The sequence below is a fragment of the Telmatherina bonti genome, assembly GCF_933228915.1.
Source record: "Telmatherina bonti genome assembly, chromosome: 10".
NCBI classification, from domain to species: domain Eukaryota; kingdom Metazoa; phylum Chordata; class Actinopteri; order Atheriniformes; family Telmatherinidae; genus Telmatherina; species Telmatherina bonti.
In genome coordinates, this window is record NC_136628.1 from 39,251,940 (window position 1) to 39,267,076 (window position 15,137).

Genomic DNA, 15,137 nt, shown 5'->3' on the forward strand with positions numbered 1-15,137 from the left:
GCTGAAATGAGTTTCCTCCGCAGGGTGGCCGGGCTCTCCCTTAGAGATAGGGTGAGGAGCTCGGTCATCCGGGAGGAGATCAGAGTAGAGCCGCTGCTCCTCCGCATTGAGAGGAACCAGTTGAGGTGGCTCGGGCATCTGGTCAGGATGCCTCCTGGACCTCCCTGGTGAGGTGTTCCAGGCACGTCCCTCTGGGAGGAGACCCCGGGGAAGACCCAGGACACGCTGGAGGGATTATATCTCTCGGCTGGCCTGGGAACGCCTCGGGATCCCCCCCGCAGAGTTGGCAAATGTGGCTGGGGAGAGGGAAGTCTGGGCTTCCCTGCTTAGGCTGCTGGATATTCTGTATATATATCGTTCTTTATTGTAAATAAATTCAGACATTAAAGAGTTAAACATTTTTATTAGATAATTTTCTTTCACAGTTAAACAGGTTTTGAGTGAAAACAAATTTCAAATAAAATCATGAAAAGATTTATCTTTATTTTCAGTCTTCTGGAAACGGAACTGTAGAAATACGACAAATCTGGATAAAAAATAAGATTCAGCTTGTTTCTCACAGTCATCACTATCATCATCATCACTGTCATCTTCATAAAAGGATCAAACTGTTGACATCAGTTCAGGATAAAACTGGTTTAAACCAGAGTACGAAGTCTTCATCTTCCTCAGTTGAAGCTGGAAGTTTCTTCACAACGTCGTCATGGCAACAACCTTCTGCTCACAGTTTCTCAGACATTTGTCTCCTCAGTGTCCACAGCTGTAATCACAGACCCCGTGGCTGCAGGGTGTCTCATCATCATCATCATCATCCTCGGTTGCTCTTCATCAGGATGAAGGCTGAGGAGGAAACATCAGATGTGACATAAATTCAATGATGTTTAAAAACAAACTGAGCTCACAGAAGAGTTTCAGTCCAAGGTTCCCTGCAGACCCGGTTCCCTGCAGACCCGGTTCCCTGCAGACCCGGTTCCCTGCAGACTTTGGGTCTGTGCAGACCCGGTTCCCTGCAGACTTTGGGTCTGTGCAGACCCGGTTCCCTGCAGACTTTGGGTCTCTGCAGACCCGGTTCCCTGCAGACCCGGTTCCCTGCAGACTTTGGGTCTCTGCAGACCCTGTTCCCTGCAGACTTTGGGTCTCTGCAGACCCGGTTCCCTGCAGACTTTGGGTCTCTGCAGACCCTGTTCCCTGCAGACCCGGTTCCCTGCAGACTTTGGGTCTCTGCAGACCCGGTTCCCTGCAGACCCGGTTCCCTGCAGACTTTGGGTCTCTGCAGACCCGGTTCCCTGCAGACTTTGGGTCTCTGCAGACCCGGTTCCCTGCAGACCCGGTTCCCTGCAGACTTTGGGTCTCTGCAGACCCTGTTCCCTGCAGACTTTGGGTCTCTGCAGACCCGGTTCCCTGCAGACTTTGGGTCTCTGCAGACCCTGTTCCCTGCAGACCCGGTTCCCTGCAGACTTTGGGTCTCTGCAGACCCGGTTCCCTGCAGACCCGGTTCCCTGCAGACTTTGGGTCTCTGCAGACCCGGTTCCCTGCAGACTTTGGGTCTCTGCAGACCCTGTTCCCTGCAGACCCGGTTCCCTGCAGACTTTGGGTCTCTGCAGACCCTGTTCCCTGCAGACCCGGTTCCCTGCAGACTGTGGGTCTCTGCAGACCCGGTTCCCTGCAGACCTGGTTCCCTGCAGACTTTGGGTCTCTGCAGACCCGGTTCCCTGCAGACCTGGTTCCCTGCAGACTTTGGGTCTCTGCAGACCCGGTTCCCTGCAGACCCGGTTCCCTGCAGACTTTGGGTCACTGCAGACCCGGTTCCCTGCAGACCCGGTTCCCTGCAGACTTTGGGTCTCTGCAGACCCGGTTCCCTGCAGACCCGGTTCCCTGCAGACTTTGGGTCTCTGCAGACCCGGTTCCCTGCAGACTTTGGGTCTCTGCAGACCCGGTTCCCTGCAGACCCGGTTCCCTGCAGACTTTGGGTCTCTGCAGACCCGGTTCCCTGCAGACTTTGGGTCTCTGCAGACCCGGTTCCCTGCAGACCCGGTTCCCTGCAGACTTTGGGTCTCTGCAGACCCGGTTCCCTGCAGACCCGGTTCCCTACAAACTTTGGGTCTCTGCAGACCCGGTTCCCTGCAGACCCGGTTCCCTGCAGACTTTGGGTCTCTGCAGACCCGGTTCCCTGCAGACCCGGTTCCCTGCAGACTTTGGGTCTCTGCAGACCCGGTTCCCTGCAGACCCGGTTCCCTGCAGACTTTGGGTCTCTGCAGACCCGGTTCCTTGCAGACCCGGTTCCCTGCAGACATTGGGTCTCTGCAGACCCGGTTCCCTGCAGACCTGGTTCCCTGCAGACTTTGGGTCTCTGCAGACCTGGTTCCCTGCAGACTTTGGGTCTCTGCAGACCCGGTTCCCTGCAGACTTTGGTTCCCTGCAGACTTTGGGTCTCTGCAGACCCGGTTCCCTGCAGACTTTGGGTCTCTGCAGACCCTGTTCCCTGCAGACCCGGTTCCCTGAGGACTTTGGGTCTCTGCAGACCCGGTTCCCTGCAGACCTGGTTCCCTGCAGACTTTGGGTCTCTGCAGACCCGGTTCCCTGCAGACCTGGTTCCCTGCAGACTTTGGGTCTCTGCAGACCCGGTTCCCTGCAGACTTTGGGTCTCTGCAGACCCGGTTCCCTGCAGACCCGGTTCCCTGCAGACCCGGTTCCCTGCAGACTTTGGTTCCCTGCAGACTTTGGGTCTCTGCAGACCCGGTTCTCTACAGACCTGGTTCCCTGCAGACTTTGGGTCTCTGCAGACCCGGTTCCCTGCAGACTTTGGGTCTCTGCAGACCCGGTTCCCTGCAGACCTGGTTCCCTGCAGACTTTGGGTCTCTGCAGACCCGGTTCCCTGCAGACTTTGGGTCTCTGCAGACCCGGTTCCCTGCAGACCCGGTTCCCTGCAGACCCGGTTCCCTGCAGACCCGGTTCCCTGCAGACTTTGGTTCCCTGCAGACTTTGGGTCTCTGCAGACCCGGTTCTCTACAGACCTGGTTCCCTGCAGACTTTGGGTCTCTGCAGACCCGGTTCCCTGCAGACCTGGTTCCCTGCAGACTTTGGGTCTCTGCAGACCCGGTTCCCTGCAGACCCGGTTCCCTGCAGACTTTGGGTCTCTGCAGAACCGGTTCCCTGCAGACTTTGGGTCTCTGCAGAACCGGTTCCCTGCAGACTTTGGGTCTCTGCAGAACCGGTTCCCTGCAGACCCGGTTCCCTGCAGACTTTGGGTCTCTGCAGACCCGGTTCCCTGCAGACCCGGTTCCCTGCAAACTGTGGGTCTGTGCAGACCCGGTTCCCTGCAGACCCGGTTCCCTGCAGACCCGGTTCCCTGCAGACTTTGGGTCTCTGCAGACCCGGTTCCCTGCAGACCCGGTTCCCTGCAGACTTTGGGTCTGTGCAGACCCGGTTCCCTGCAGACCCGGTTCCCTGCAGACTTTGGGTCTCTGCAGACCCGGTTCCCTGCAGACTTTGGGTCTCTGCAGACCCGGTTCCCTGCAGACCCGGTTCCCTGCAGACTTTTGGTCTCTGCAGACCCGGTTCCCTGCAGACTTTGGGTCTCTGCAGACCCGGTTCCCTGCAGACCCGGTTCCCTGCAGACTTTGGGTCTCTGCAGACCCGGTTCCCTGCAGACCCGGTTCCCTGCAGACTTTGGGTCTCTGCAGACCCGGTTCCCTGCAGACCCGGTTCCCTGCAGACTTTGGGTCTCTGCAGACCCGGTTCCCTGCAGACCCGGTTCCCTGCAAACTGTGGGTCTCTGCAGACTCGGTTCCCTGCAGACCCGGTTCCCTGCAAACTGTGGGTCTCTGCAGACCCGGTTCCCTGCAGACCCGGTTCCCTGCAAACTGTGGGTCTCTGCAGACCCGGTTCCCTGCAGACCCGGTTCCCTGCAAACTGTGGGTCTCTGCAGACTCGGTTCCCTGCAGACCCGGTTCCCTGCAAACTTTGGGTCTCTGCAGACCCGGTTCCCTGCAGACCCGGTTCCCTGCAAACTGTGGGTCTCTGCAGACCCGGTTCCCTGCAGACCCGGTTCCCTGCAAACTGTGGGTCTCTGCAGACCCGGTTCCCTGCAGACTTTGGGTCTCTGCAGACCTGGTTCCCTGCAGACTTTGGGTCTCTGCAGACCCGGTTCCCTGCAGACCCGGTTCCCTGCAGACCCGGTTCCCTGCAGACTTTGGGTCTCTGCAGACCCGGTTCCCTGCAGACTTTGGGTCTCTGCAGACCCGGTTCCCTGCAGACCCGGTTCCCTGCAAACTGTGGGTCTCTGCAGACCCGGTTCCCTGCAGACTTTGGGTCTCTGCAGACCTGGTTCCCTGCAGACCCGGTTCCCTGCAGACCCGGTTCCCTGCAGACTTTGGGTCTCTGCAGACCCGGTTCCCTGCAGACCCGGTTCCCTGCAGACCCGGTTCCCTGCAGACTTTGGGTCTCTGCAGACCCGGTTCCCTGCAGACCCGGTTCCCTGCAGACCCGGTTCCCTGCAGACTTTGGGTCTCTGCAGACCCGGTTCCCTGCAGACTTTGGGTCTCTGCAGACCCGGTTCCCTGCAGACTTTGGGTCTCTGAGCTGTTTGTTGTTTACATACCTGGTTTTTCTCCTTTTCTTCTTCGTCTTTCATCCCTTCATCAGCCGAGTCTTTTTGTTTGTCGAACTGTGTTGGATCCTCCTCATCCTCCCTCACATGTGATGAAGATGCATCTCCCTCCTCATCCTCCCTCACATGTGATGAAGATGCATCTCCCTCCTCATCCTCCCTCACATGTGATGAAGATGCATCTCCCTCCTCATCCTCCCTCACATGTGATGAAGATGCATCTCCCTCCTCATCCTCCCTCACATGTGATGAAGATGCATCTCCCTCCTCTTCATCACAGCTGCATCTTGACTTTACTCCTTCATGGGTTTCATCTCTTTCTGGAGGACTTGAAGCTTCGGTTTGGCTTTCCTTCTGGAACACATCTTCTCCTTCCTCTTCCTCACCTCCTCCTGCCTTCCTCCTGGAGGAAACACCAACCATGTCTCCACCCACATCGTCTCCACTGCTGGACTTCCTGTGTTTGCGGGATGGAGGGCGGCGGCGGATGGACACTCGAGCTCGGCTCTGGAGATGGACCAATGAGAGCAGAGACACACAGGTGATCTCATACACGTGTTTCCATCACATCCTGGACCATAAAACTAGTTCTGGATTGAAAAGAACAAGATGGAGCAGGACATGAGTCCACATCACTTTGACTTTTACTGGCTGGAGAGATCTTAGAGAGGAGACATGACGATGCTGGATTTCACATTAACCGAGGACGTTCCACCATCTTTCACATGACATGGAGTAAATCTGATCAAACCCCCCGAATGTCGTCATGCAGCAACACCGGCGTCTAGAGGGCGAAGGTGGAAATCCAGCCTCTTGATTGGCCTGGACTGAAAGAGTCTCTCCACCTGTAAACGACTGAGCAAAGGCCAGTTCAATTCTAAGGTCCGAACTGGGAGACTGGCAGGTCCTCCCCAGAACCTGGACTTTGACAGGTCTGATGTAGGGACGGATCCTCCCCGGAACCTGGACTTTGACAGGTCTGATGTAGGGACGGATCCTCCCCAGAACCTGGACTTTGACAGGTCTGATGTAGGGACGGATCCTCCCCGGAACCTGGACTTTGACAGGTCTGATGTAGGGACGGATCCTCCCCAGAACCTGGACTTTGACAGGTCTGATGTAGGGACGGATCCTCCCCAGAACCTGGACTTTGACAGGTCTGATGTAGGGACGGATCCTCCCCAGAACCTGGACTTTGACAGGTCTGATGTAGGGACGGATCCTCCCCAGAACCTGGACTTTGACAGGTCTGATGTAGGGACGGATCCTCCCCGGAACCTGGACTTTGACAGGTCTGATGTAGGGACGGATCCTTCCCGGAACCTGGACTTTGACAGGTCTGATGTAGGGACGGATCCTCCCCGGAACCTGGACTTTGACAGGTCTGATGTAGGGACGGATCCTCCCCGGAACCTGGACTTTGACAGGTCTGATGTAGGGACGGATCCTTCCCGGAACCTGGACTTTGACAGGTCTGATGTAGGGACGGATCCTCCCCGGAACCTGGACTTTGACAGGTCTGATGTAGGGACGGATCCTTCCCGGAACCTGGACTTTGACAGGTCTGATTTAGGGACGGATCCTCCCCAGAACCTGGACTTTGACAGGTCTGATGTAGGGACGGATCCTCCCCAGAACCTGGACTTTGACAGGTCTGATGTAGGGACGGATCCTCCCCAGAACCTGGACTTTGACAGGTCTGATGTAGGGACGGATCCTCCCCAGAACCTGGACTTTGACAGGTCTGATGTAGGGACGGATCCTCCCCGGAACCTGGACTTTGACAGGTCTGATGTAGGGACGGATCCTTCCCGGAACCTGGACTTTGACAGGTCTGATGTAGGGACGGATCCTCCCCGGAACCTGGACTTTGACAGGTCTGATGTAGGGACGGATCCTTCCCGGAACCTGGACTTTGACAGGTCTGATTTAGGGACGGATCCTCCCCAGAACCTGGACTTTGACAGGTCTGATGTAGGGACGGATCCTCCCCAGAACCTGGACTTTGACAGGTCTGATGTAGGGACGGATCCTCCCCGGAACCTGGACTTTGACAGGTCTGATGTAGGGACGGATCCTCCCCGGAACCTGGACTTTGACAGGTCTGATGTAGGGACGGATCCTCCCCAGAACCTGGACTTTGACAGGTCTGATGTAGGGACGGATCCTCCCCGGAACCTGGACTTTGACAGGTCTGATGTAGGGACGGATCCTCCCCGGAACCTGGACTTTGACAGGTCTGATGTAGGGACGGATCCTCCCCGGAACCTGGACTTTGACAGGTCTGATGTAGGGACGGATCCTCCCCGGAACCTGGACTTTGACAGGTCTGGAAATGAAAAGGAACAGAAGGCAGAAACAACCAAAAAAGAACTTCGCATCACAAATTGCTTAAAAAACAAAAAACCCTTCAAGGATCCTGGAAAACTGTTTCTGTAAATTTAGTTTAAGAACCTGGAGAAACTCCTGGAAAGGCCTTCCAGGATCCTCACCTTGTTGATGCTTGGCAGGATGTTTCCCTCGACAGAAGAGGGCGGCGCTTCAAAGGAGGCGGGGCCTTCTGTTGCTGAGGCAGAGACGGGGCTGGTGGGAGTCCCTGAGGAGGAGGAGGTTGGTGTGGTGACCCGTGGCGAGCCAGGTGAAGGTGGGGTGAAACCCAGAGGCAGCACCCTGAGACCCGGACTCTTCAGAGGCGGTCCCATCGGAGAGAGAGTGAGGTTAGCCTGAAACAGAGATTGTGATGTCAGAATGCAGAGCTCCGCCCACACTGTTGGATGGGAAACACCTGGACTCACCTGCAGCTTTTCGATCAGAGCAGAGTTCCTCTTGGCTTTGGGAGGCTGAGGAGAGGTGACACCTGCAGGATCCTGAAACCCAGAACACCAGATCTCGACTCAATGTCGACGTTCACATAAAGCTTCACACAGGACTCAAAACCTGAACATAGAACTCTGGTTCTGGTCCTGATGGAGGTTTTCTTTTCTGGTTCTGGTCCCGATTGAGGTTTTCCTTTCCGGTTCTGGTCCCGATTGAGGTTTTCCTTTCCGGTTCTGGTCCCGATTGAGGTTTTGCTTTCCGGTTCTGGTCCCGATTGAGGTTTTGCTTTCCGGTTCTGGTCCCGATTGAGGTTTTGCTTTCCGGTTCTGGTCCCGATTGAGGTTTTCCTTTCCGGTTCTGGTCCCGATTGAGGTTTTCCTTTCTGGTTCTGGTCCTGATGGAGGTTTTCCTTCCCGGTTCTGGTCCCGATTGAGGTTTTCCTTCCTGGTTCTGGTCCCGATGGAGGTTTTCCTTCCTGGTTCTGGTCCCGATGGAGGTTTTCCTTCCCAGTTCTGGTCCCGATGGAGGTTTTGCTTTCCGGTTCTGGTCCCGATTGAGGTTTTGCTTTCCGGTTCTGGTCCCGATTGAGGTTTTGCTTTCCGGTTCTGGTCCCGATTGAGGTTTTGCTTTCCGGTTCTGGTCCCGATTGAGGTTTTGCTTTCCGGTTCTGGTCCCGATTGAGGTTTTGCTTTCCGGTTCTGGTCCCGATTGAGGTTTTCCTTTCCGGTTCTGGTCCCGATTGAGGTTTTCCTTTCTGGTTCTGGTCCTGATGGAGGTTTTCCTTCCCGGTTCTGGTCCCGATTGAGGTTTTCCTTCCTGGTTCTGGTCCCGATGGAGGTTTTCCTTCCCAGTTCTGGTCCCGATGGAGGTTTTGCTTTCCGGTTCTGGTCCCGATTGAGGTTTTGCTTTCCGGTTCTGGTCCCGATTGAGGTTTTGCTTTCCGGTTCTGGTTCCGATGGAGGTTTTCCTTCCCGGTTCTGGTCCCGATTGAGGTTTTGCTTTCCGGTTCTGGTCCCGATGGAGGTTTTGCTTTCCGGTTCTGGTCCCGATGGAGGTTTTGCTTTCCGGTTCTGGTCCCGATTGAGGTTTTGCTTTCCGGTTCTGGTCCCGATTGAGGTTTTGCTTTCTGGTTCTGGTCCCGATTGAGGTTTTGCTTTCCGGTTCTGGTCCCGATTGAGGTTTTGCTTTCCGGTTCTGGTCCCGATGGAGGTTTTCCTTCCCGGTTCTGGTCCCGATGGAGGTTTTAATGTGGATCATATGTACGATTTATAACTGGACAGGATCTTTAAAGGTGAAATGACTTGTAAACTGGTGTTTTGTAAATCAAAGCTGAATTGAAAGGTAAAATGTCTAATACGTTATGATGTCTGTAGTTTTCAATACCATTCTCTCATGTTGACCTCTCACCTCCTGCTCATCTATGTTCCCTTTGGGAAGCTGTAAAGTTCGGGGTGGTCGTCGTCTCACTGGTTTGTCCTGGTCAACAAGACAAAAACAACATGATGGACATTGGGGATGAGTCAGCTGGAGCTGTGTCTAAAATCTGTGGAACCTTCTGGATGCGGCAAAATTATTTACATCACTCATCAATGTTTTTCATATTATCTGTGTTTTCAAACATCTGGAAAATAATTAGCTTGTTATAAACTTACAGCCTCGTTTTTCTGTGGAGGAGCCGAGACTTTGAATCGTCCTGCGAGTTCAGCCACAGAGCGGTAAGACGGAGCCTCGTCCTGAGGAATACATGCAGATGGATCATCAAGTGTGAAAGAGATGAGAAGAAATTAGCAAAAAAACAGCTGCAACTAACTGGTTATGTCACAGCAGTTAGCTGCTAACATCAATGCTTTTAGCTGCTAATGTTGATGCTGTTTGCTGATGGTGATACAGGTGTTAGCTTGGAATATTGTCATTGTAAGCTGATGATGTTAATGCCATTAGCTGCTAATGTTAATGCTGTTAGTTGATGATGATACACCTTTTAGATGCTAACATTGGAGCTGTTATCTGATGAATTCAATTCAATTCAACTTTATTTATTTATTATTTGTTTTCCAAACGCCTGTTTTAGAGCTCGAAGCTGGGAATTAAACCAGGGAGCCTTCATAATCTTACCTAATTTCTTCTTCTTTAGGGGAGCAACATTATCCAAGGTTGTACGCATTGAAGCTGTTATAGTATCAGCATGTTGATCAATCTGAGCAGGAGTAAGGCTTAAAGGGGGACTCTCAGTCATGCTAACACATGGTAGATGTGAAAAAATTGATTCAATTGATTGTTTAAATTTTGTAATATCATTGTCTGATAAACATCTACTATAGTAGAATTTATTTTTGGTCAGTGAGTAATCAAATAAAGTGAATTCAAAGGTTAATAAGAAGTGATCGGACAAGACAGGGTTTTGAGGAAATACTTTGAGCTTATCAGTCTCAATACCAGATGTTAGAACAAGATCAAGAGTGTGACCATGAGAGTGAGTGGCTCCATGGACATTTTGTGAAAACCCATTGAGTTTAGAAAAGAGCTAAAGGAAATGTTTAAACTATCATTTTCATCATCAACATGAATATTAAAATCACCTAGTACAATGACCTTATCAGTAGTCAGCACTAACTCAGACAAGAGATCAGAGAATTCGGTCAGAAACTCGGAGTAAGGTCCAGGTGGGCGATACACTAATGCTAAAAGGAGCGGTTTCTCTCAATTCCATTTTGGATGAGATAAATTTAATGTCAGGAATTCAAAGGATTTATAGTTAGTTTTGTGCTTAGGATTAATTAATAATTCTGACTGAAAAATAGCTGCAACACCTCCTCCTCTGCCTGTAGTTCTAGGAATGTGAAAGTTTAAATAGTTAGCTGGCGTAGCTTCATTAATACTAACATAATCCTCTTGCTGTAACCAGGTTTCCGTAAGACAGAATAAATCAATATGGTGATCACCTATCAAGTCATTGACTAATAAAGACTTATTTGGGAGGGATCTAATATTCAATAGGCCACACTTTATTGTCTTATTTTCAGATTTTATTAGATCCATTGTTTTTATTTTTATGAGGTTTTCACGATTAACCCCAGAAGTGTTTTTGTGTTGTTTAATTCTTACTGCTGGGAAGTTGTATAAGGTCAGAATGGGGTTTTGGGTGGGCGGCGGCAGGTGGGAAACTGCAGAAAAGTGTGTAGGACTACAATTCTGCCTCCTGGTCCCAACCCTGAGTTGTCAATTTAGCTGACTAATAAAAGAGTCCATATTGCTAGATAAGAGAGCGGCTCCATCCAACGTGGGATGGATGCCATCTCTCCTAATAAGACCAGGCTTTCCCCAAAAAGCGCTCCAATTATCTATAAAACCCACGTTGTTATCGGGACACCACCTAGACAACCAGCGGTTGAAGGATGACATGCGGCTAAACATGTCATCGCTGATTAAATTTGGCAAGGGACCAGAGAAAACTACGGAGTCCGACATGCTCTTGGCAAAGTTACACACCGAAGCAACATTAATTTTAGTGACCTCCGATTGGCGTAACCGGGTGTCGTTACCGCCGACGTGAATTACAATCTTACAGTATTTACGTTTAGCCTTAGTCAGCAGTTTCAGATACGATTCGACGTGGCCCGCTCTGGCCCCAGGAATGCATCTGACTATGGTCCCCGGTGTCTCTAGAGCCACGTTTCTGACTATGGAACTACCTATAATCAGGGTTTCTGCCTCAGCGGGTGTGTCGCCGAGCGGGGAAAATCTGTTAGAAACGTGAACAGGTCGTGGTGGCCAGTGGGTTTTGGTTTGGGGCTACGCTTCCGCCTGACCGTCGTCCAGCCCGCCTCGGCTCCCGGCTGCGCGGGAACTGCTGAGGGACCGCTAGGTGGGCTAGCTGCCCTGGCTGGTAGCTCCGCACTGGCTAATGGGGGCTTGCTGACTAACTGCTTCCCTAACTGAGTGCGGAGCTGGGCTTCTAACTCACAGAGCCTCGCCTCCAAGGCTGCCAAGCTGCTACACTTAATACACCTACCGTTATCACTAAAGGAGGCGGAGGAGTAGCTAAACATCAGACACACTGAGCAAGAAAAGGCAGGGGACCGGGGTGTGGGAAGAGAGCTAGCAGCCATGCTAAAACCGAGTGCTTGAGCTGTTTAAGTCAGTAAACAGAAAGCCAAAGATCCCAAAAATAAATGCAATATATAGAACAGTGGTTTGGGAAGATATTGTGCGCTAAAGTGAGTGGTTGGTTAACAATAGATAGAAGTTAGAAAGAAGTTAAAGGAGCTAACGGCTCGTAGCAATCCGCAGTGATACACGCTAGGGAAACAGGAAATGACACAATATGTTACCGCAACGTCAACACGTCAGTGATGATACAGCTTTTAGATGCTAATGTTGATGCTGTTAGCTACTGATGATGCAGCTAGTAGCTGCTAATGTTATAGCTGTCAGTTGATGATAGAACATTGAGCAGCTAAAATTTCTTTTTATTTCCATGAAAGCAGAAACAGCTGCAGATGTTTACGTTAATAACACTTTCAAATGTCAGTTTGCAAAGAGACAGAAACAAAATATTTGGTCTGATCAGATTGACGAGCTGATGAATACTACTGCACTGCCATTAACCACACACGCACACACACACACACTCAGCTGTTGACATCAAACTTATCCATGTCCATTCCAGTTTAAGGTCTTGCATAGCTGACATTCTACAGATAATGAAACACACACGCACACACACACACACACACACACAGTGAGCAGCTGAAGTACAACCGTTACACCACTTCCTATCTCTGTGTGACAGCAGAATCCTTGTCAAGGTTTTTAGGCTCTAATGAGGACCCATTTTCACTTTCTGGTCTCAGATCCAGGTTTACTCCTGGTCTCGTTTCCGAGCTTTAGGAGGTCCTGAATTCTTATTGGCTACAATTGGTCACATGACACAAACACTCGTAACAGCGTGGCACCTTATGTTAATTCAGAGACACTGCGGTGTCCCAGTTCAGTGTCCTATGTAGTCTGTCCACAGCTTGTCATTGCCTAGCTTAAAATGTGATGCAAATGCATCACATTTTAAGCTAGGCAATGACAAGCTGGAAGACCTCCAGTCTGTCATTGCCTAGCAACTGCAGATTTGATGTTTATCCAATCAAAGTGTTCTTATTCTTACACAGAGCATAAGAAATATAAAAAACTAATAGAAAATGGAGCTAGAAAAGTGTTTAATTTCTTTTTATATAGGCTACCCGTAAGCCTAAATCAAAAACATGCAGAGGAGCCTGAAAACACACCTGTTCAGATGTGTGTAATTATGTTCTTTTATTGTATTAAGTAGGCAACAAGCCCATGCTATTTCTGTTCCAAATTGTCTATTTATGGTGGCAAGTGGAACTGCACTTCATTTAACCAATTAAGCCAAAATTACCTAAAATAAATTACTCAAAGTCTGCTGATAGAAATAGATCTATGCTACTCTCTTAATGCAGATTTATACAACCATCTTTTATACTTTTACAGTCCCCAAACCTAACCATGTCTGAACGTAACTGTCCCTAAACCTAACTGTCCCAAAACATAACCATGTCAGAACCTAACTTTCCCTGGAACTAACTGTCCTTAAACCTAACCATGTCAAAACCTAAGTGTCCCAACATCTAACTTTCCCTGGAACTAACTGTCCCTAAACCTAACCATGTCAAAACCTAAGTGTCCCAACACCTAACTTTCCCTGGAACTAACTGTCCCTAAACCTAACCATGTCAAAACCTAAGTGTCCCAACACCTAACTTTCCCTGGAACTAACTGTCCCTAAACCTAACCATGTCAAAATCTAAGTGTCCCAACACCTAACTTTCCCTGGAACTAACTGTTCCTAAACCTAACCATGTCAAAACCTAAGTGTCCCAACACCTAACTTTCCCTGGAACTAACTGTCCCTAAACCTAACCATGTCAAAACCTAAGTGTCCCAACACCTAACTTTCCCTGGAACTAACTGTCCCTAAACCTAACCATGTCAAAATCTAAGTGTCCCAACACCTAACTTTCCCTGGAACTAACTGTCCCTAAACCTAACCATGTCAAAACCTAAGTGTCCCAACACCTAACTTTCCCTGGAACTAACTGTCCCTAAACCTAACCATGTCAAAACCTAAGTGTCCCAACACCTAACTTTCCCTGGAACTAACTGTCCCTAAACCTAACCATGTCAAAACCTAAGTGTCCCAACACCTAACTTTCCCTGGAACTAACTGTCCCTAAACCTAACCATGTCAAAACCTAAGTGTCCCAACACCTAACTTTCCCTGGAACTAACTGTCCCTAAACCTAACCATGTCAAAACCTAAGTGTCCCAACACCTAACTTTCCCTGGAACTAATTGTCCCTAAACCTAATCATTTCAAAACCTAATTGTCCCAAAACCTAACCATATCTGAACGTAACTGTCCCTGAAACAAGCTGTCCTGAAACCTGACTATGTCTGCTATCAGGGAATCTGTGATGGTGTGGAGGACATCAGTGTCCACAGAGGACATTAATGTTCTGGAGACACCTGGTTCCATCATGGCAACATCTCCTCCTGAAGGTTGGTGTTTTTTTTTACAGCAGAATGACATCAGAAAATGTTCATGAAGAATCAGACATGAAGAAGCCAGAAATCTGTGATCCACATCCAGGTTATTCTGGAGAATTAAAGCAACCAGGAAGTTAATGTAAGACAATAGAAACTGGACTCTACCAAGCTTCTACCACAGCAGGATTTAGATATGGAGGCTGTTGGTGAAGTAGATCTGAAAAAGGGGGGAAGTGGTCCTGCAGACCTCATGTTCATCAGGAAGCAGTGAAAACGGGTTGGTCTATAAGTCTTGATAAGGTTTGAGAAGTTTGAGGTCTCCTCTGGAAGCCCTTTACTTTTATCATGTGCTTTTCAGAAAGATGGATCCAAGTGTGTCCACCAGGAAATCTGCTAAATGCAGAATGTTAGCATGATGAAGATGGAGCCCTGAGGTGCTCCATCTGCAAATAAACTATCAGCACTCAGACTGGAGGCAGACATGTTGGCTCTGCATTGTTGTCTTTTTTAATTCACACAAACAAACAAACGAAGAACACGCCAGTTAAGGTTTTATCTGACTAATTCTTTCTGGAATAAAAGAACTGACGACACGTCAGACTTCATATGTTGATGAAATGTGAAGCGTTTCAGCTTCCTGCTGCTTCAGCCAGTAGATTCCTCACGTATGAGCTGAAACTGAGCTGAAACTGAGCAGATCGAAAAGATATACACCTGGAGCCATTTTATCCAGATGTTCCACTTTAATCCAGCAGTAAAACACACAAGCTGAAATAAGTTTTACCTCCATCCTGCTCTTCGTCTTTCTGCCGCCTCAATATGTCGAGTATGTGTGTAAGAGGGCGGGAGTAGGTTAAATATAGCAATAGAGTCACGTCGGGGAGCGAGACCTCTGCTCAGATGGTGAGAGAGAGCGCTCATGTTCTGTCACGTAATCAGTTATGTTTGTGCTGATTAAACTTCCATCATCTGAACAAGCCTTTGAAGACAAAATCTTTAATGAAGGAATGAAGAAAAAAGTTTATTGATTCACAGTCAAAGTTTAAAAAACAAAACAAATTAAAAATATGTGAATGTGATGATAGTAATAAGAGTTATATGACTGAATACCAGCTGCAATAAAATCTGCCTGAATTTTGCTCCAATTATA

General features: G+C 49.7%; 1 protein-coding gene across 2 annotated transcripts; it reads right to left on the reverse strand.

Annotated features, from left to right (window-relative positions):
- Positions 1 to 392: 392 nt before the first annotated feature.
- On the reverse strand, positions 393 to 14,812 carry dub (duboraya). Of its 2 annotated transcripts, none has more exons than XM_079248242.1 (7): positions 14,772 to 14,812; positions 9,079 to 9,159; positions 8,834 to 8,902; positions 7,405 to 7,476; positions 7,102 to 7,332; positions 4,601 to 5,116; positions 393 to 840 (listed from the first exon to the last, which is right to left on the reverse strand). In XM_079248242.1, the coding sequence occupies exons 1-7, from the start codon at positions 14,775 to 14,777 to the stop codon at positions 829 to 831; spliced, it is 987 nt and encodes a 328-aa protein (XP_079104368.1). In that variant the 5' UTR covers positions 14,778 to 14,812; the 3' UTR covers positions 393 to 828. The 2 variants fall into 2 exon arrangements, with proteins under 2 accessions (XP_079104368.1, XP_079104367.1); XM_079248241.1 differs by having other exon boundaries at positions 8,810 to 8,902.
- Positions 14,813 to 15,137: the final 325 nt, after the last annotated feature.